This window comes from Emys orbicularis, chromosome 25 (genome assembly GCF_028017835.1).
Source record: "Emys orbicularis isolate rEmyOrb1 chromosome 25, rEmyOrb1.hap1, whole genome shotgun sequence".
NCBI classification, from domain to species: Eukaryota; Metazoa; Chordata; order Testudines; family Emydidae; genus Emys; species Emys orbicularis.
In genome coordinates, this window is record NC_088707.1 from 6,969,824 (window position 1) to 6,990,970 (window position 21,147).

At 47.7% G+C, this 21,147-nt stretch overlaps 1 protein-coding gene across 1 annotated transcript; it reads right to left on the reverse strand.

The window, feature by feature from the left end:
• Nucleotides 1-2,069: 2,069 nt before the first annotated feature.
• LOC135894456 (tachykinin-4-like) lies at nt 2,070-7,935 on the reverse strand. The gene is made up of 4 exons (XM_065422550.1): nt 7,822-7,935; nt 5,622-5,721; nt 3,509-3,562; nt 2,070-2,122 (listed from the first exon to the last, which is right to left on the reverse strand). Exons 1-4 carry the CDS (start codon nt 7,933-7,935, stop codon nt 2,070-2,072), a joined length of 321 nt encoding a protein of 106 aa, XP_065278622.1.
• Between the last annotated feature and the right edge of the window lie 13,212 nt (nt 7,936-21,147).

The following is a 21,147-nucleotide window of genomic DNA, read 5'->3' on the forward strand; positions in this document are numbered from 1 at the left end:
GTCGTCAATTCCTTCCTTTTAGTTTTCCTGAGCAGTGGGGATTTAAGGTGGCTCTTCCGTCGAGTGAGACTGCTTTTCCATTCCTAACGTGTAAGATACTTCAATTTTGAACCTGCCTTTATGCTGTCATTGTAATGGGGATAGTGACTGAAGCAGCCTTCAGGTTGGCTGTGTTAAAAATGTATTAGCTCCTGTATTAGTTTTGTTTAGAAATGACTCTGCGGTGGATGGCGCTGTTGGGAATGTGCAACTCTAGCAGGTACAGTAGCCCTAAGACCATACCTCCAACATCCATACTTCATACCGAGCTGACTGTAGGGGCCACCCAAAGTTGTTGTAAGAAGGGAGGAGCTTCCTAGTTGTTTACCCTAGCTGTTCTTCCATGACCAAGGCACCTTTTAGTCTCCTGTTCTCTGCCCGTGGCACACAGTTTAGTCTCCTGAGGACTGAAATGCTTAAGTCTAATGGAAGTCTTCGGGCTTAATATAGGGGTATCTGGCTGATAATTAATGAGCTGTGCTATAGAGGTAAGATTGGGTGATCTAATAGTCCCTTCTGGCCTTAAACTCTTTGAAACAAGACCTATTTCTTCCCCCCCAGGAGAATTTTGAAGAGCTAAGTCTCTGTCTTTTGAAGATCAAAAGTTTGAAGTTCAAGGCAGACCTCAAAGATTTTGAGCCTTTGCTACAATGTCTGATTTAAATTGGAAGCTAATCAAACTGCTCTGGTTCCATCTCTCTCCAGAGATTCACTGTGGGAAGCAAATCACCCTGGATTCCCCTTTTTTCTGCTCTCCTCTCTTACACTCTGGTTGGGATGAGCATCTGTGCACCTACCCTGTGTTGCCATCTGCTTCTGTTTCTCCATGAAGAGGAAGAGCCTTTGATCAGCAAGGAGAATATATGAAACCTTGATGAGTACATTGCCAAATAGCTCTGCTGGCATCATTCCCCCACCCTTCTCCTAGAGTGGAAGGGTTGGAGATTAGAAATAAGGGAATGTCTCACCCCGGTGAAGTCTGATACTCTTGCCATAGAAAACGACTATCGTGGAGAATTTGGCAGAGAACCATTGATCTTGGTAGCTGTACCAGTACATCACTGCCCCATTTATTAGACTACAGGGACCAGAGGAAATATTAATGTGATGCTCAAGGTTTCTGTGAGGATCGCGCTGTATTTGTGGGGATGTAGAGGGGAGCGTCTCTCTCAACCAGCAGCGGTATGTATCTCTTGAGAGGAAGATGGTGCTGAGACACACTAGGCTGCTATTGATTACTAGGAAATTCTTCATACTCTTAATGGCTGAAAGTTTACTGAATGCAGTAGCCTCCCAATTACACTCTGTACCTTAGACTACAGAGTACTATGGCCTAACCTACCAGAGCGATGCACCTCATTATAACACTGCTGAGCAATTGTTCTGTGTACAAATACAGAACAAAAAAATATCTCCGTTCCCGCCCACAACGAGGTGACTGAAAGCTTTTCAGGTACTATTTTTTGTGCTTGCCCCACAATGGGTGCTTATTCCATAATGAATTGAAATGGGAGATGAAGGAGAGAAAATAAACCTTTCTTGCCATATACGTTGTGTACTTTAGTTACACAACTTTTATGTCCCCAATAGCTCCCTGCAGTCAGGTTATTAACTTTAAAAAACTGAAGAAAAGATACTAGATGAGCATTTCCTTCCTCTTTTGATTTTTAAGAACTTACATTTCAGGCTTTATCACCTCAGCAGAAATAATGCAATAAGGAAACCAAAGTGTGTATCTGTCTGTCTACAGGAGTAAGGATGGGATATACTAACCCTGTGCCCTGCTCATTGAATGTGATGTAAAGAAAGCGCCAACTCTTCCCAGCAACAGCAATACATTTATATATCATAGCAGTTTGACCAAAGGAGACAGTAGTAAAAGAAAAGATCCTAAAGTGCTTATCTGGTACTAGAAAAGCACTGTGTTACTCCGTTCATGGGGTGTGAATGGACGAGCAGACGACATAGCTATCGTAATCTAGAGCTTGTGAAGGAAAGGAGCCTATGTTGGTCACTGATGGAGTGTCGTGCTATGGCTCCCATGCAGGAAGTGGCTGGCTGTTGTCCCAGTCCTGTGTTGACTCTGTAGGAGGAGAGAAAAATACCTGCATGAGGGACGTCTATTTGGATTGGTTTCTATAGTAGCGAGGGCTTGTCTACACTTGAAACGCTACAGCAGCACAGTTGTAGCGCTGCAGCTGCACTGTAGAAGCACTTCAGTGTATGTAGATGCTGCCGGTGCCAATGTGAGGGGTTCTCCCATTGGTGTAAGTAATCCACCTCCCTCAGAGCCAGTAGCTAGGTCGACAGAAAAATTCTTCTGTCAACCTAGTGCTGTCTACACTAGGTGTTAGGTTGACTTAACTATGTCGCCCAGGGGGGTGGATTTTTCACGTAGCTGGGTCCACCTAACTTTTTAATATGGACCAGGTCTGAGATCCAATTTCTGCAGTGGAGAAGACCTTCAGTCCTGATAGGAGGGGTAGCCTTGTGGTTAAGGCACAAGGCTGGGGCTCCTGAACCCAGATTTCTTTTCTTGGCTCTGCTACAGACTTCCTGTGTGACCTTGGGCGAGTCACTCAATCTCTCTGGGGCTCAGTTTCTCATCTGCAAACTGGGGATCATTTCTCCCACCCCTTGTTGATCTTGTCTGTTGAAAATGTAAGCTCTTCAGGTCAAGGACTGTTTCTTACTATGTGTCTGCACAGAACCTAGCACACTGGGGCCCTGATCTTGATTGGGGCCTCTAGGTGCTACCCTAATACAAATAATAATTCTGGAGCAGAAAATATATGCAAGTGGGGGCGGGTGTAAGCAGAGACCTGTGTTCCAGCAAGTTTTAGCTTCCTTCAAAATCATATAAACTGCAGCTACAAAATATTCTATGGAAGAGAAAAATGGCAACTTGGAATAACTTTGCAAGGAGGGGGTAAAGTCATGCTCTCATGTGCAGTAGTTATTCCTAGCTTTTAGGTTGCGCTCTCGTGTGGACTTAAAGGTGGGAAATGCCCTATCCTCACACCCCAATATTTGGGAATCAATATCTTTCTCTTTAAATTGTACTCAAACTAATTTTGGTAGGAAAGTTGGAGATTCCCAATTAGTTAATACCAGCTTCTTCTCAAGAGTTGGAGCTGGAATAGTAAATCAGCAGCATGTAGTATATCTGATGGTAAATTGCCAAGAGGGCAGTTCCTTAGTGAAAGGGATTGGGGGGCGTAATAACAACCCTGTGCTGCATGACTAAGACACAACTGTACACACACAAATGCCACCAGAGAGACTCGAACCAATGAGGGTCTGTCTGCATCAAGCAAAGTTCTTGCAAACTCCAGCAGCTATAGAGGATTCCTATAAATAAGTGGGCGGAGGAGGAGGACAGGTGAATAATGAGCTGAGAGCTCCCTGTCAGAATAACTGACGGGAGAGAGACTGATCTAAGGAGCGTCAGGTATGGGAGCTCACCCACCTCCACTGGAGGATCTTCGTCCCATGAGTCCTATGAACGTCCCTCCTTGGTGCCCTAGTACGGCAAAGAGATGCAGAGGTTGGCAAGGAGATGTATAAAAGTTAAACGCAGGAAAAGTAGATGGGGACCCATACCAATAGCATGTCTACAGTGGACATGAGAATTGGTCATTTCGGCCTCCTTTAGGCCTGGTTTACACACACTTTTCGTACCAGTAAAACTATTTTTTTTTTTTACTGCCTGAAACCAAAATAGTTTCAGGCAGTAAAACCCACAGTCTGCCTGCAGTTTACTGATATAAGGCCTCTTTATACTGGCAGTATTGCATCCACACTAGGGGAGGGTTGTACAGCTTTAACTATATGGATTTCAAACAAATATTAGCTAAAGCAATACCCAGACAGGGTGTAGACAAGCCCTTACTCTGTTTTTGTCACCGATTCCCCTGCTATATTACTGTGAGCCACTGTCCATTGCCGAACGGCCATACTCTAGAAGTGTGAAGAGCCTTGTGTCTCTTCCTCTGCTGCTGGCCCAGAGCTACTCTGGAGCTGAACGAGGAGGACAGTATTGTTCCTAAGAAGGGACTTTGGTTCAAAAGTTTTTTGTGGTTTAAAGCTAGGAAGAAAAAAAAAAAGCTCGGACAAAGTTAGTCTGTCTGGATCGACCTGACCCCAGGAAAGCCCGGAACTAGGTGTTGAGTGTTGACCTGTCCAAATAAGAATCCTTTGAGGGCAGGATGGAGGATTGAAGCTTTCCCCTGCCCCTCATTGTTTTGAAAGAGAGGTGTATTCTGAGGGTGTGAGTGTGAGACTGAGATCCAGGGCCACCCAACTCCTCATCCCACTGACTCCTCCAGTGGCCATGGACAAGTCACTTCACCTCCTGCCTGAGTTTCTGTAGCTGTAAAATAGGAATGGTATTTATCTGCCCTTGGGGGGTGGGGTAAGCAGCATGTTTCAAGTATGTTTCAAGATGGTTTTTGTGCTTCTCTCTCCTTTCATACAGATTGGAGCACATCAGCATGTTACAGCAATCTCATTAGTAACATTTTTCCTCCCCTTAGCAACAGATCAAGGTACCACTTAGACTCCCGTTAGGATTTGGTGGTGGAAAAAGCTCATCTATCGTTTTTAGGGACACAGAGGCAGGTGACTCTAAGCAAAATTATTGTGTCTGCCTCTCTGGGCTGTGGGTAGGGGTGAACGTACATTACTGGCTTTACAAACAGAAAGTTGAGGGGAAAAGAAACACTCACTCTTGTGCCCCGCTGGTGAAGTATGTGGCACCCCTTTTTAAAAAGAAAGAGAGAAATGAAGGTTGGGCGTGAACACCTTGTTCTTTTCCCCTGAACCTCTCCCAAGTGATCTGTGTAACGTCATATATGCATTTTGCTTATTACGCTGCCCACATTCTAAAGAGATGTACAAAGTCATGTGCTATAATTGCAATGGGATTCCCTCTTGGGTGGATATTTAATGTACGAGAGGAAGAGGTGGCGGATTAATACTGTGTTGCCAGGTGCTCGGATCTAGTCTCATTCTTGTGCAGTGGAGACCAGCAGGGACTAGTTTTGCTGTGTAGGAAGCACTCTGAGCCAAGGGAGGGCTTGTTCCTCAGAGAGGCTATTTGGTCTAGTGGTTTGAGCAAGGGATTGGGAGAAGAGTGACCTAAGTTCTGCTCCTAGGTCTGCTACTAACTCAGTCTGTAACCTTAGTCAAGTCACTTTGCCTCTCTGAGCCTCAGTTTCCCCATCTCTAAAATGGGGATAATGTTGGTAACCTTTGGCTCCTGTGATAAGTGGTATTATTGTGAAAATATCAACCCTTTGATTATCAGGGTGCCACTGATAAATTCTGAATGAAATCTCTTCAGGCAGAACGATAGTGGTTGTCACAAAGGATCACAGAAGTGAGGGGAAAATAGAAGACCTTTAGGGCTGCAGTATGAAAGCAGCTGACCTCCCCTTCACCAAAAGAAAAGCCCAACAGTTCTCTTGTTGAACAAGGGAAAGTACTAGGTCCTTGCATTCAGTGGCAATTTGCATGCATTGGTCTGATGGACTAAGCAAGGGTGGACGCCTATTTTAATTTCTGATAAGCACTGAACTTACCACTAGCCCGTTTTCCCATCAGGCCATAGAACTGCTGGAATTTCCCCCTTTTCACCAGCTGTGCAAAGCGCTGGAGGGAGCTGCTCTGCAAGCCCTCATCCTAGAAAGCAAAAGGGAGAGCCAAGGACAGAAGCTGAAATCCCATCCCCGCTGTTAGTAATAAACAAAGAGCTGAGAGTCTGGGAGCGAAAACTTCCCTTCAAGCAGCAGCTTGGAGCATTGAGGGTGAAATAGTTAAGGGATGCCAAATTGGTCATGCTACTGCGTTAGCTTCCTACGCAGGCAGATACTGATATCTACAGAGATTTGATAGGACTTCAATAACACAGCTTGACATTAATTGCCATAGTGCTACTAAATGACTCCAGGAGATCCAATCCCTGTAGCTAGATAGTCCAGGCTATGAAATTTCCACTCAGAGCTCAGATAATTTTAACCACTTCTGAACATTAATGATAATACAACATGCAATGGCAAAGAGTGATTTTCATCATGGCTCTTGTAAATCTCCGGAGGCAAAGCAGCAGCCTTGCTGTATATACTTTGCAAATAAAGAGGTAAAAGAAACCCCAGTGCGTGTGGGCCCAGTTCTCCATTGCAGTAGAGAATCGGGCTCAGTGTGTGCACTGGGGGGGACGAGTGTGTTTCAGTGTTTGGTTTCAAACAAACTCACAATTCCACTTTCTCTTTTGTTCCTTATTACTGAGATCTAGCCTATAAGTGATTTCTGCCCCTTGTAATGTAAAGATTCTCAGATGTGTTAATATATGTCATGAATGTGAGGTGTTTTTAAACTCTAACCTTGTGTCCTGGAAGGCTGGAACTCTTATAAAGGGTAGGAGTTAGTTCCTGTTTAATATACCGTGCTGTTAGTAAAAAGAATATTTCAAAATAAAAAATCACAGAATTTTTGAAGATCCATTGAGCCTTCCTGCTTCAGGGCATGAGCCAACCTCTAATGGATGGGAGTCAGAAGGAAAATTTTCTGATGGACAGGTTATCCCATAACTACCTGCTGTAGGGTTCTTGCATTTTCCTCTGAAGCAGCTGGTACTGGCCACTGTCAGGGACAGGACAGCAAACTTATCTGATCCAATCTGGCACTTCCTATGTATCATTAAGACATTAAAGGGTTCCACCTTTTGCTTTCAGCAATTTCCCAGTCAACTTTGCTTATAGCTTACAAATCATAAGAGGAGTTTTCAGACTACCAGGCCTGCCAACTCACCATGAGATCTGAAACGCCAAGCCATACTGGGATGGTAGTGTGGTCCAGTGGCAAGGGCATTAGACTGAGAGTCAGGATTCCTGCATTCTGTTCTCAGCTCTGCCACTGACTTGCTATATGACCTGGGGCACATCGTGGCCTCGCTCTGTGACTCAGTTTCCCCACATGTAAAGTAGGGATGAATATCATTACCTTCTTCTGTAAAGTGCTTTGAGAACTACAAATGAAAAGCACTGCATACAAGCTAAGTATAGTTGTTATTTTTCCCCTTTATTGCCAGTAGAAAAGTTTACAGTACTCAGAGGAAGCTTGCATGACAATTTAGTTGCTGATACATGGGGCAGAATATATTTTAGCTTCCTGTCCCTTAGCTGCATTGGCTAATGCTCACTAGTGATAAAGAACTGAGCAGATAGGATTTGAAGAAGGTGCTATATTTAACGTAGCCCCTTTTCTGTATGCAACTGCACTTCAAAGCAGATATGCTGTCTAGAAACGTACCGTATGTAGTAACCCTTCAAAGTACCTTATTTCTAATGTACCCATTGCTGTGGTGTCTAGCACCAATGGGATTACTGATGGATGTTTTTCACTTCTTAGAAACCATTCCTTTAAAAATATGTTACACACGTTTCCTTTTTAACCAGAGACGCTTGAGGCGAAGTCACTTAACCTGTCTAGGTCTCAGTTTTCCGATTTGTAAAGTGGAGATAATAAATACCTCCCTACCTACCACACCTTCCTGGGGTGTTGTGAGTATTGTTGTTTGGAAAGGACTTTGAAGAGGTCAAGTCCTACATCAGCGCAAAGCATCACTACTAGCTCTTAGTGGTCCTCCTTTGCAGGAGACTATAAAGTTAAATCAGACTGTGCTAAGATACTGAGAGAATAAATTCCCCAAGCCATAAATGGCTTCAAAACATCCTCCCAGCCTTCAAAAATCCACAAAGAAAGGAAGAATAAGCCATTTACCTTCAGAGACAGGGCTGTCCAAGGGTCTTTCTCCAAACTGGGCACATCTTCTTCAAAACAGAAAATCTGTGAACAAAGAAAAATCAGCAGGAAAAAAACTCTAAAGCTTTCCATAGCTCTTGACAAAGATCCTCGTCTAAACTGGCAAATGTTTAAATAGTTGGGTTTTAAAGAACTCAGTGAGAAGGTTGGGGCTCTTTCGCGTTCTGCTGAGGGAGTTTAGAAGCGAGATCTTGGGTTTTTTCCTCCCTCTTTTTTGTTTATTTCTGTCTTATAGCTGCACTGTAAGTTGGTAAGAGCCAGAGGTATGCACATCAGTTTAATAAGACATCAATTCCCTAATTCAGTGCCTGTTCCTTTCTATTCTTCCTCTGTCTTGTCAAAGTCCTAGATTCGCCTTTTACCTGTCTGCAAATCTGAGCTCTGCTGCCTCTATTTATCCAGATTTCTCAAAGGAATTTACCTTCCCCAGTCCAATCAATGAGCAGCTACTCTTATGACCTAAAGAAGTACCCAATGATTCTAGGGTAATCTCTGAGGAGGAGGGTTTTGTAAAGGAGAGGGAGGGATGCTCTGTGCTCCACTGTACTCCTGTCATTTATTCCCTCTCTCCATCACTCAAACCTCAAGGCAGGTTGACTGTGCTGCATGGCAAAGCCATATCCTTATGCCTTTGTAAGGCTTCTGACCCCTCTCTCTCTCCTCCCCCTCCCCCCGATGGGTGCTCTCCTTTTCCCTGATATTTGCAGCATTCCTTTTGCACACAAAAACACACACTTATTCCAATGGGTGCTCTGCTCAGGGGGGATGCCAGATCCTCTGACCCTGAGGAAGTCGGGAGTTTAGGGCTTCATCTTCCACTGCCAAGTGTCATTTTATCCCTCTTCCTGCCATCCATTTCATGCTCATCAGAAGGGACAGCTCCCTCCTTTGAGCGGGAAATGATATGTTGGGTCTCACTGCTCTGAAATCACACAACACAACCAGCCACAGTGTTAAGAGAGTCAATTTGACTCCACAGCTCAACTGCAAAGAAGCATCCAATTAACCCTGTCAAACATTGTTTCCAGACGGTGATTTCCTCCCCCTCCCATAACACACAGGGCCGCCGAGAGTGAGTTCGGGCCCCCCAGCAAGGGCGGACCGGCTAAACAGGGCCAACGAGGGCGGGGGGGGAAAGCCGGGCCCCGGTAATTTGTACCGGCTTCCCCCCCGTCTCGTCGGCCCTGAACACAGTATTGATCTTCCAGCTATACCACCTCTAAAAACATAACCCAACAAGCTTTTTCAAAGCTGCTCACAAATACAGGGGTAACCAAGCAGACATGAGCTGATTGCTGAAGGGCTCCAAAAGGAATACTCATCCACCCCATATACAGCATTACATATCTGGCCTGGCAAATGTGTGTATGCTGGGGGAAAGGATTCACCTTTCACTGAAGCATCAGGCACTGGCCACTGCTGAAGGCAGGGAACTGGACGAGGTGGACCTCTTTTCATCCTGTATTTCCTTATCAGTTTATTTAACTGTGCATGTTCCCTCTACAACGTCAACAGTACCTTTTCACCCACTGAATAGCTTCTACAATTCATCTGAGTCTGACTCAGCCTGTACATTCTGTGCACCCACTCTGAGAGCATCTTGTCACAGTTAAACCCCAGAACAGACAGTTACTAATGGAACAAGGACTTCATAAAAACGTCTCCATCTTACTCTAGTTTTCAGGAATCTCATCACAGTCCTTCTGCCTTGCTAGCTGTATACTCCCACTGCTGCTTTGTTTATAGGCACTGCCCCTAAATACCTTGCCAGCAGAAGCCAGACCTTTACCCAGCATTCTCCTTGACTGACTTCTTACACTGTGTAGGAGGGATTTTTTTAAACCCTCATTTGAAATAATGACACTTTGAAATGAAGTTTAGATTAGGAAAAATTAGATGGATATTCAGTGAAAATTTCTTCTTCCTCACAACTTCGCTTGGTGACCTGTTGTATAAAACACTCTAGCAGAGCTCCTCTACTGCAGAAAAGAGCCTGTCTAGTTGGGGATCTGAAAGCCAGGACTCCTGGGTTCGATTCACCGCTTTGCTGTGTAACCGTAGACAATTCATGGTGCCTCAGTTTGCCCATCTGAAAAACAGGCTTAATTAATGACTGCTTACAGAGATCTTTGAGATTCTCAGGGCTTGTCTACATGAGCAAGTTTTACCAATATAAGCTAAGGGGCAAATTTAAAGCCGTGTAGTTATACCAGTGGCGCTCCCTGCATCTATATTCTGGGATAAGGGGGCCTTTTTTCCGTTTAGCTCATGTCACTTGGAAAGCAGTTTAAGCTTAACCAAAAAAAGTCCCTGTAATAAGAATGTGCATAGGGGGAGTTATATTGGCTTAACTATACCAATATTATTATACCAGTATTACCGGTAAAACTTTCCCATGTAGACGAGCCCTCAGATGAAAGATGCTAGAGAAGTTCAAAGTATTATTAATATTGAAATTGCAGCCTCTAGCATGTATTAGCTATTAAAGGCAACACAGATTCCGCCCGGCATTAGATATTTCATCTCACAGGCAGAGGGACATGGAAAAACTCACATGAAGAGTGTGAAAAAATGGGGATAATTTACCTTTTAGAAAGGAGATGAATAAGAGGGGACCTGATAAAATTATGTAAAATAATGAATGGTCTAGAGAAGGTAGACTGGAACTTCTGTTCTCTCTGTCTCATAACATGAGAATAGAGGACATCTGATTAAATTAAAAATGGCAAATTCAAAACTGATCAAAGGAAATGCTTTTTTATACTGTTTGCGGCAGCAATCAGGATGGACTTGGGGGCAAAGAGGGCTTTAGGCCATGTTTGTGCTCCCTGTATTCTGGAGCCATGCAGGGCCCTGTTCGGCCCCCCATGTATGTCAGAGCAGCCTCGTGGCTGCTCTAGCATATGCCCGGCTTCCCATGGCCTCCATTGGCCCAGGGAAACAGAGGATAGTCACAGCACGCAGTATTCCAGCCACACCCCCAATATGTTCCCAACCCCAGAGGCTGGGAGCAGGGTGGATTTAGAAACTTTACAGTAATTTTATCTTGGTCAGAGAACCCCCTGTAGAGGGGGCATTCTCAAGGAGCAATTTCTACCCACTTTAAGGCCACTTTTTGCCAGAGTGTAACTAAGAATCATACCCAGGATTTTTAAAGCAAATCTCAGACTGGCAAATGCCAATTATTTTGCCCCTTTGAACTTGGACATGCTTGAATTAATTTCCCCCCTGAATGTAGTAAAAAATGGAAGGAAATAAATGCTGTTCCTGTACAGAGAGCATTCTGGCTGTGCTTCTGCCCAGGGTAAGTGTTCACAGCTGAAAACCTTGAAAAAAGAGATTTCTAATAGACATGAGGACAGGCCATTAACTCCAGCATTGCACAGAAAGCAGCTTCATATAATTACCTCCCTGTCTGTGCCTCTGAGATCCAGTCTCTGTCAATGATCAGACTAGCCTGAGCCTAGTTTATTCATGCCAGGTTCTATCAGGTCTACAGGGGCTTGGAGCGGAGGAGAGAGCCCGGCTTTGATTCTGTTCCCTGACATAGGATGTTGTGCTTTTAGTTCTGACTTTATTCTTCATCCTCGTAGAGTGCTCCGTAATGAACCATCGTGCCTCAATGAGTCAGTGCTGCTGGGACCCGGCGCAGGTGGGGATTTGTGAAGTAGTGCTGCTAAACTCTGCATAGGTCACTGGAATCAAGACACCCTGCTGCCGCACAGTGTAACCATCCTTTGTATTTCTCTAGTAGCTTGAATTAAACCTCACAGGTACGTAGGTTAAATATTATTAATGCCCATTTTGCAGATGGGGAAACTGAGGCACAGAGAAGTGAAGTGAATTGCCCAAGTTCACATAGCAACCCAGTGGCAGAGCAAAATTGACATCGGAAGTCTTGGCTTCGAGTCCTGTGCTGTAACCTCTAGAGAAAAAGATGATGATTGATGATTATTATTGCAGTGGCATAAATTGCAAAGGATTCTGGTATATGAATGCAAAGATGTTTGTGGAAAATCAGAGTACTAGTAGTTTGGGAATCTCAAAGGAAAAAATGTTGGGGACCCCCACATTGGGCCTAATTCCCCAGAAGGAGAAAGAAATCTGGGCATCATACAGGCCAGGGGTGGGAGTTAATCCCATCAGGAATGCTTAGGGGAGTCAACTATATTTTCCCCTAGCATGGCTATATAGTGCTTAACAGATCAGCATGTACTGTACATTCCCCAGCCACAGTTTCTGGTTCTCTTAGCGGCAGGGGCAATCCCACTATTAGAGGGTAGCGTGTGACTCTATTCCCAGTCATTCTGATGCAATGAATACTTTTGTGACGGTAGTCCAGACTCTGATCTTAATGACCCTGGTGCAAATCCAAAAGTAACCCGCTTACTCAGATATCACACTGGTGTAATGAGATAAGAATCTAGCCTGATGTGTCTAGGCAGATTAAATAGACAGATGCTTATTTGTGGAGATAAATGATGATTATGTGTGTGTGCAGAGAGAGATTGGGGTGTGTATGGTGAAAATAGGTTAGATTAGATTAGATAATACAAAATCAAGGTTATGAATTTAAACACTAAATAAATTAGGAAATGAAAAGTTGAGGTCCTCCTAGAAAAGGGAACTCTCCCAGAACAGAGGAGGAAAGATTTTAAAGAGGGCTTTTTTGGGGAGAGATGAAGGGATCCCTTTTTAAAAGTTCTCCTTTATCATGATGCCTACAAAAAAATGAACAACCGTAAGGCAGCTGGTGTGCTGTGACTGCTGCCCATCATGCTGACAAGTATGGACTCTTTCTTTCTTTCTTCTCCCACATCTGTCCGTCTGTCTCCACCAGTTGTCTTTTCTCTTATACTTACGTTGTAACCTCTTTGGGACAGGGACCATGTTTTTGTTCTGTGCTTGCACAGCTCCTAGCCCAATGGGTGTCCTGGTCAGGGGCGGCTCCAGGCACCAGCGCACAAAGCGCGTGCCTGGGGCAGCAAGCCGTGGGGGGTGCCGGTCGCCGTGAGGGCGGCAGTCAGGCTGCCTTCGGCGGCACGCCTGCGGGAGGTCCACCGGTCCCACGGTTTCGGCGGCAATTCGGTGGTGGGTACGCCAAAGGCGCGGGACCGGCGGACCTCCCACAGGCATGCCGCCGAATCCGCGTTACCAGCGGACCTCCCACAGGCGCGCCGCCGAAAGCCGCCTGACTGCCGTGCTTGGGGTGGCAAAATACATAGAGCCGCCCCTGGTCCAGGTTCAGCACTGGAAGACCGAGGCACTACCGAAATACAAATAATTAATAAAAAGAAGATATTTCTGGAATCTTTCCCAAGTCTGTATCCATGTTTAAACAACAAACTTCTGTAGACACAATTTATGTCGGCCTAAAGCCGCTGCAGTTCGTATATTGCATGTGTGCATGCATACTCGGTTCCTTGCATTGGCGCTGTATGTACTCACCAGGAGTGCTTGTGTCATTGCACAGTGCGGTGCACCATAGATTGGTATCCCACAGTGCAACCCGCCACCATCCAGCACGCTGTCTTTTGGGAAGTTTTGGCAATGACTCACGCAGGATTAACTGAGAGCAAAGGGTCAACTGCCCAGCGTGCAACTGTCTCCATCCCATAACGTCATCAGCTGTATCCCATAATTTTTGCACCTTTAAAAAAAAATCCCACGAACACGCGTGGCCCTCCTCGCTGTCCGCCATCTCTGACAGAAGCATGGAGCCTGCACGGCTCTGCTCTATTGACATAAGCATTGCAAGGACAGGACACATGATCCTCCGGTATTTGCAAAGCCGTAAGAAGAACCGAATCAATGGGAACGTGATGATTTCTTGGAGTATGCAGGAGTTGTTGAAGCCATGTTGGTCCCAGGATATTAGAGCGACAAGGGGGTGAGGTAATATCTTTTATTGAACCAACTTCTGTTGGTGAGAGAGAGAAGCTTTTGAGCTTACACAGAGCTCTTCTTCAGGTCCGATTGCTGTGGGACATCGCAAGAACCAATTCAAGGTGTATGCGGAGCAGCTGCAGGTGGTGGAGTGCTACTTCTGGCCCAAGAAACGAGCACTGACAGGTAGGAGCGCATTGTAATGGAGGCTTTGGAGGACAAGCAGTGGCTGCAGATCTTTCAGATGCGCAAGGCTACATTTCTAGATCTGTGTGCCAAGCTTGCCCCAGCCCTCCAGTGCAAGGACACCAAAATGAAACCTGCATCGACAGCGGAGAAGTGAGTGGTAATCACACTGTGGAAACTTGCAACGCCAGATTGCGACTGGTCAGTGGGAAATCATTTTGGGGTTGGAAACCCTATTGCAGAGGCCAGTGTCACACAAGTGTGCAGGGCCATTGATTGTCTCTTGCTATGCAGGACAGTGACTCTCGGCAATGTGCAGGACATAATGGATGGATTTGCAGCAGCGGGGTTCCTGAACTGCAGTGGGGTGGTAGATGGCACACATATTCCTGTTTTGGCACCAGACTACCTTGCTACAGAGCACATCAACAGAAAGGGCTACGTTTCTATGGCTATGCAAGCATTGATGGATCACTGGGGACACTTCACCGTCATCAGTGTTGGCTGGTCAGGGAAGGTGCATGACCCTCATATCTATAAGAAAACAGGACTGTACACAGAAAGCTATGAGCAGGGAATTTCTTTCCCGACCGGCAGATTACCAGCAGCGATATTAAAATGCCAATAGTGATCCTAGGGGACCCTTTGCTCCCCTGGCTCATGAAGCTGTACATCAGACACTTTGGCAGCACCCAGGAAAGATTCAGCTACCGGCTCAGCAGGTGCAGAATGACAGTTGAATGCGAGGATATAGGGGTAGTTCAGTTACTTGGGAATGGACTGTCCATTTAAGTAACCTAAGATTTAGAGGGGGATGGAATGGCCTGGCAAGCAGAGTTTCCTGAGCTCAGAAGATATGTCTACACTGCAATTGGAGGTATTGCAGCTTAGGTAGGCACTCTTGCATTAGCTTTAATCTAGCTTATTGGTACCAACTGGGAGGTGGGCGGGCTTGCCCGCCCACTTCTAAAGGCCCCTCCCCCAGCCTAGCGGGAGGAACCACTGGACCCAGGAACCAACTAATTTCTGGGGACAACTAATGAAAAAACAGGGAGTGAGGTGACGGTCAAAGGTTCAAAATCAGGGTGCCGGATGGGGACACCGAGCAGAGAACCCCGGACAGCGCCCACTGCTCCTCAAAGGTGTCGAGGGAGCCAGCGGACGCTGCCCAGTGGAACTCTGCCCGGAGACGTGAGACCAGGGAGGTACGGAAATAGGCCCCACAGGCGCAGAGCACCCCCTCGTCCAACAGCCTCTCCCTGGTATTATAGATGGTGAGCTTGGCCAGGGCCAGGAAGAGGTTGACGAGCAGGTCTCGCGACTTAGTGGGGCCAGGGATAGGGTGTGCGTAAATGAACAGGTGTGGGGGAAAGTGCAGCCAGAACCTCAACAAGAGGTTCTGGAGGAGCCGGAACAGGGGCTGCAACCTGGCGCACTCGAGGTAGGCGTGCGCCAGGGTCTCCCTCACGCTGCAGAATGGACAGGCCTCGGGCCTAGGGGTGAACCGCGCCAGGTACACGCCCGTGCTCACGGCTCCGTGAAGGAGCCGCCAACCAATGTCCCCGGCGGGCCGTGGGACTAAGGTAGAACTTTAATCTAGCTAGCGCAGCTAAAAACAGCAGAGAAGATGCAGCAGTGTGGACTGTACTTATTCACGTTGCTAGCCTGCACTAGGGTCTGGGCCGCCATGTCTCCACTGCTATTTTTAGCCATGCTAGCTAGATTAAAGCTAATGTGAGTATTTCTACCTGAGCTGCAGATCACACCTCCAACTGCAGCGAAGACATCCCCCGAGATCCTCCGCTCTGAGACATGACCATTCCAAAACACAGCCTACCCCAGCCCCAGAGCACAGTGAAACGGGTGCAGTCCTGATGCGAGTGGGGCATGGATCAATGGGGTGGTAATGAGATGGCAGGTGCTGCTGGAAGCAGTGATCATGAAATCCCGCAGGACAGCTGGGTGCTTCAGCCTTGTCATGCAAATCCAGCCCCGCTTGCTCTCCGGGGGAGCAGGCCAGAAACAATGGAGACACTTGACTCTTGAGGGAAGGTTAATGAGGAGGCCGGGGGAGCATATGTGGGGAACGCAAGGGACAAAACACTGGGTAGCAACCGTGCTCCGTGCCAGATGGCGGCTCAGCTCGATGCAGGCGAGTAAACAGGCGGGGAAGCACCATTCCCTTTGTAGCTTCCAACTGGCACTTTCATCATCATCATAACCACAACAATACCTTTGTTTGTAATGATAAGGCCCCTGGGCTGTTTAGGGGGTGACGGTGGGGTTTGCAAGGGCAGCAGACAGAGAGAGCAGCCCTTCCAGCTGACAACCATAGCACCGGGCACATGGGGGTTAAGGGTGGATCAGCAGCAAGCCAGGTAAGGGCCTGATTCTGCGATGTGCTGCACCCCACTCTCCCACTGAAGCCAGTGGTGATGGAGGAGCGCTGAGCACCTTGAAGGGCTGGGTCCTAAGGTCAGAAACAAAGTGTTGGTGCCGTCATGAACTGGAGAGAATGGGCCATTTCTAAGGTTGTTCTCGTCTTTCTTTCTTTCTTTCTTTCTTTCTTTCTTTCTTTCTTTCTTTCTTTCTTTCCCCAGTATCATTTGAAATACCACTATCGCCTCAGACCTCCTGGTTCTCATCTATTTTGGATCCCCTATACTAGTTGCACATTCAGAGTTTGCTTCTCACCAGAAGTGGGGCAGTTTGGTACACAGGTGTCGACTTTCCAATGTGCCAGGGGGTGCTTGATCCCTGGCTCTGCCCCAGGCCCCCCTCCCTCCCCACTTCTTTCCGCCCCACACCGCCTTTTCCCGCCATCGCTCCACACCTACCCTGCCTCTTCTCGCCCTGCTCCACCCCCTCCCCTGAGCGCACCGCTCCCTCGCTCCTCCCCTTCCCCCCCCCCAGCGCCTCCTGCACACTGTGAAATAGCTGATGGCGGTAGGGGGGAGGTGTGGGGCGGCACTGATCGGCAGGGCCTGCCAGTGGGTGGGAGGCACTGAGGGGGAGGGGGGAAGCTGATGGGGAGGCTCCTGGTGGGTGCTCAGCCCCCACCATTTTTCCCCCTGGGTGCTCCAGCCCCAGAGCACCCTCAGAGTTGGAGCCTCTGGATTGGTATATTTTGCACAGCAAAATACAACTAAGGGGGGGTCTTTGATAGAGGTCTATAAAATCATGACTGGTGTGGAGAAAGTAAAAAAGGAAGTATTATTTACTCCTCAAAACACAAGAACTAGGGCTCACCCAATAAAATTAATAGGCAGCAGGTTTGAAACAAATATAAGGGAGTATTTCTTCACACAACACACAGTCAACCTGTGAAACTCATTGCCAAGGGATGTTGTGAAGGCCAAGACTATAACAGGGTTCAAAAAAAGAACTAGATAAATTCACGGAGGATAAGTCCATCAATGGCTATTAGTCAGGATGGGCAGGGATGCAAAACCAAACTCTGAAATGTCCCTAGCCTCTGTTTGCCAGAAACTGGGAAGGGGCGATGGGATGGATCACCTGATGATTTCCTGTTCTGTTCATTCCCTCTGAAGCACCTGGCATTGGCCACAGTCGGAAGACAGGACACTGGGCTAGATGGACCTTTGGTCTCACCCAGTGTGGCCGTTCTTATGTTCCTTTTTTTTTTGATTATGGCATTATTTCGGTCATTTCTATTGTGATTGCAGTTTAAGGCAGAGCTCAGTTTTAACCCACATAGGACAGTCCGTCTGCCAGTGACTCCATCCCTCCTCCGTGTTATTCCGATACCACGGAAAGAACGAGAACAGCCACATCTCCCACCAGCTCAAACAGGGGAGGGCAAACTCAGTTCTATTTTTAAAAGCGTCCCCTATAATTAAATCTGCTCCCCCCTCCCACTCCCATCCTGCGCTCCTGCCCACGCGCCACAAGAAAACACCCAGCCCGAGTCTGGGATGATTGCAGAGGAGCTGAAAAGAACAAGAATTTAAGGAACGCTGTTAAGAATCATGAGCTTAATTCTGCCTGGCTCCATGTCTCACCATTAACACCTGTGCACACAGAATATGACATGGCCCCCATTCTGATTAGTGTCCGCTTTGCACAGGTGTGAATGGCTAGTCAAGGTGCTAAAGCAACAGTAATTTTCCTCCGTATGTCATCTCATCAGTGGGATCTGAACTCAGGAGTAAAAGGACAGGCCTTTGCTTCTGGAGCCAGAGTAGTTATTCTGCTAGCTGCTAGCTGTAGTAGATTCATACATGCACTAGCCCTTTGGAGTAGGGTTGCCAGCCCTGCCAGGAGTCTCCAGGAACTAATCATAAGAACATAAGAAAGGCCGTACCGGGTCAGACCAAAGGTCCATCTAGCCCAGTATCCTGTCTACCGACAGTGGCCAATGCCAGGTGCCCCAGAGGGAGTGAACCTAACAGGCAATGATCAAGTGATCTCTCTCCTGCCATCCATCTCCACCCTCTGACAGACAGAGGCTAGGGACACCATTCCTTACCCGTCCTGGCTAATAGCCATTAATGGACTTCACCACCATGAATTTATCCAGTTCTCTTTTAAACTCTGTTATAGTCCTAGCCTTCACAACCTCCTCAGGTAAGGAGTTCCACAAGTTGACTGTGCGCTGCGTGAAGCGCTGCATAATCGTTAGCTAATGATTATGTCATGTGATGAAACCTCCAGGAATACGTCCAATCAAAATTGGCAATCCTACTTTGGAGAGGACAAAACACACGTTGCATCAGTGGGGAAACCGAGGCACAGAGAGACTAGTGAATGGCCAAGAAGCCTGTAGCGGAGTAGGGAACTGAACGTGTATCTTCTCATGTCCAGGCTAATGCCCCTAACGAATGGGTCTCCTTGCCTCACTAAGGAAGAGTCAGGCAGTGGAGAATCAGCCCCTATATCTGAAGTGTCCCTCAATGTGCTACTAAAACCACCAGAGTTGGTTAAAATGGATTGGTTTGAACAGAACTGAGTTGCGGTGGCACTGCCTTTCTCTTTACCTCTTGCTCTGCACGCTGCTTGGGACACTTCCCAGGGCTCTTCCTTTCCCAAGCTGCTGGGGGAGCATGGGGCAGTTCTGTCCAGCAGGGGCAGGGGATTGTTTAACCAACACAAAAGACACTCACCCCTCACTCCAGGAAACATCGTGAGAACGTTTGAATCCATATTTTAAAGAAACGCTAAAGGGCCGCTTCTGCGCTGCATCTTCTGAGGGAGGCAGCACAGGGGAAGGGAGGGAGGCAGAGCTGCCTTTAAGCCTGGCTTTTGCCTGCTCTATGGGGGTTGCTGCAGATTAGAGCAGGGGAGCTGCAGAGTCATGGGGCTGCTCTGTCTTAAGGTAGCTAGTCACCCCGGCACATGCGCTACCCTTGGGGCTGTGAGTGGGGCAGCAGACAGCCACTTACGTGTGGGGCGGGATTCTCCCATGGTCCCTGTCAGCTTCTCAGCAGCCCCTACGGCTGCCAGAGAGGCATATTGGGACAGGGGCCAGAGTCAGCTCCTCAGCCTCAAACTGGAGCCTACAAATCCTTGGCAGTGTCTCTAAGGTTGCCCTGGGGGTGACATTCCTCCCTGGGCAGAGGGCCAGCATGAGGCCTAGTCCTGAACCTCCACTTAACCCCTCTCAAGGTTTCAGCGGTGCCTAGACTTTGTGCCGGCCCCTCTGCACAGGGGTGACTCGCACCGGGGGCGAGGGGCGATCCTAGTCCCTGTACGCAGCCACAGTGACAGGCTGCACACAGGGTAGAACTGAAAGAGGGGCAGGGGTGTTCGTGAGGCACAGGGATTCCTCCCACACCGTGAGGCTGCAGAGTGGCGCTGGAGCTGCTCCAGGGCTGTTACCCCAGTGCTGCCCACTCCATGGGAGCGGGAGCGGCAGATCCATTGGCTCACCCCGCCTGCCCCCTGTATGTTAGAACCAGGGAGAACTCCTGTAGAACTGTGTTCTGTGGATTCCTGGGAACCAGCTCACAGCCCTCTAGCCACACACAGGAGAAAGTGGGGGTTACGTTTGCCCCCTTGATTTAGATTTAACACAGCTATTGTATGTTGAGTAAACCTCAACAGAGGAGCAAGATGGCAAATCCACTGAAGTCAAGGGGAGCTCTCGCTTGTCTGGAGGCTACAGGCCAGGGAAGAGATTTGTCACTGTAATGCTGAGTGCCAGTCCCTCCCAGGCCCTATGCTCCAGGAAATGATTGGTTGCAGCACCTGAATGGGAGGGAAACATCTCTTCAGATCAGTCTTTGCAGCTCTCCACACCAGATTAACTGCCTGGCCCATCACTGCCTGCACCCCACAGCCGATTCAGGGATTAAGGGTGGGGGCAGATTCCAGCTCAGAGCAAAACCCAAGGGCCACTGACTTTCCCTTGACTTCAGTGGGCCCTAAATCCTGACAAGCTGTGGCCTCTCCACTGGCACCATAAGCTCTGCATTCTCTGCTGGTATCGCTAGCGTGGGTGATTGTTGTACTTACAGATCTCTCCTGGTTTATTAACGCTGCAGGCAGAGTCCTTGATTCCTTCACAGTGAATTAACCTCATCCCCCATCTCTCCTGCTGCTGCTGTCCTCCTAGCAGCAGGTTAGAGATTTGTACCACACTGGGAAGGCTTTCACTGACCAGCCTAATGGGCTGTATCAGGCCATCCTTTAGAAACCCATGGCTTGTCCCTCTGCCTTGTAATGAGCCAGAGGAAGAGAGAGAGAACAGCCTTCAAGCTAAAACGAAGGAGGAAACAGTGCCATTGTCTGCGAGATGCTCAGTGCATCCCGATGAGCCCTGGGATCTCTTTCAAAAGAAGTATTCAAGTTTGGGCAAGAGTCATCCTGGTCTCAGCTGGGTCCAGCGTGTCCGTCACCAGTGTATTGTGACCAGCACAGGGAGCGAGAGGGCTCCTGGGGGAATCTGCCACAGTAGCACATCACCCTAAAGCAGAGGTTCTGGGATGACTGTAGCTGAGGGCCAATGTGAATTCACAAGCTCAGGTGGAAGAAAATGAGAATATCAGGCCATGGGGATGGAGAACGCTCTCACCTAATGCAGGTTTCTTCCTTCATCCATGAGGATTTTACTAAGTGGCATATGGAACAGAAAAGATGCTAAACTATTACAGCGTCAGGCAGGGTCGTTCGCTACAGCATAGTCCACAGTGCTGTCTCTAGTTCGTGGTGTCCCAAATGATGGGAGACTGGTCCAGAGTTTAGCAGATTTCA

Excerpts from the sequence above, each read along its gene's own strand:
- LOC135894456 (XM_065422550.1), bottom strand. The coding sequence starts at position 7,935 with ATGGAAAGCTTTAGAGTTTTTTTCCTGCTGATTTTTCTTTGTTCACAG. Across the intron at positions 3,563-5,621 it reads GATGGGAAAACGGGCTAGTG|GGCACCAAGGAGGGACGTTC; the intron begins GTAAGTTCAGTG and ends TTGCCGTACTAG. Across the intron at positions 2,123-3,508 it reads ACGAAGATCCTCCAGTGGAG|AGTCAACACAGGACTGGGAC; the intron begins GTGGGTGAGCTC and ends CTCCTCCTACAG.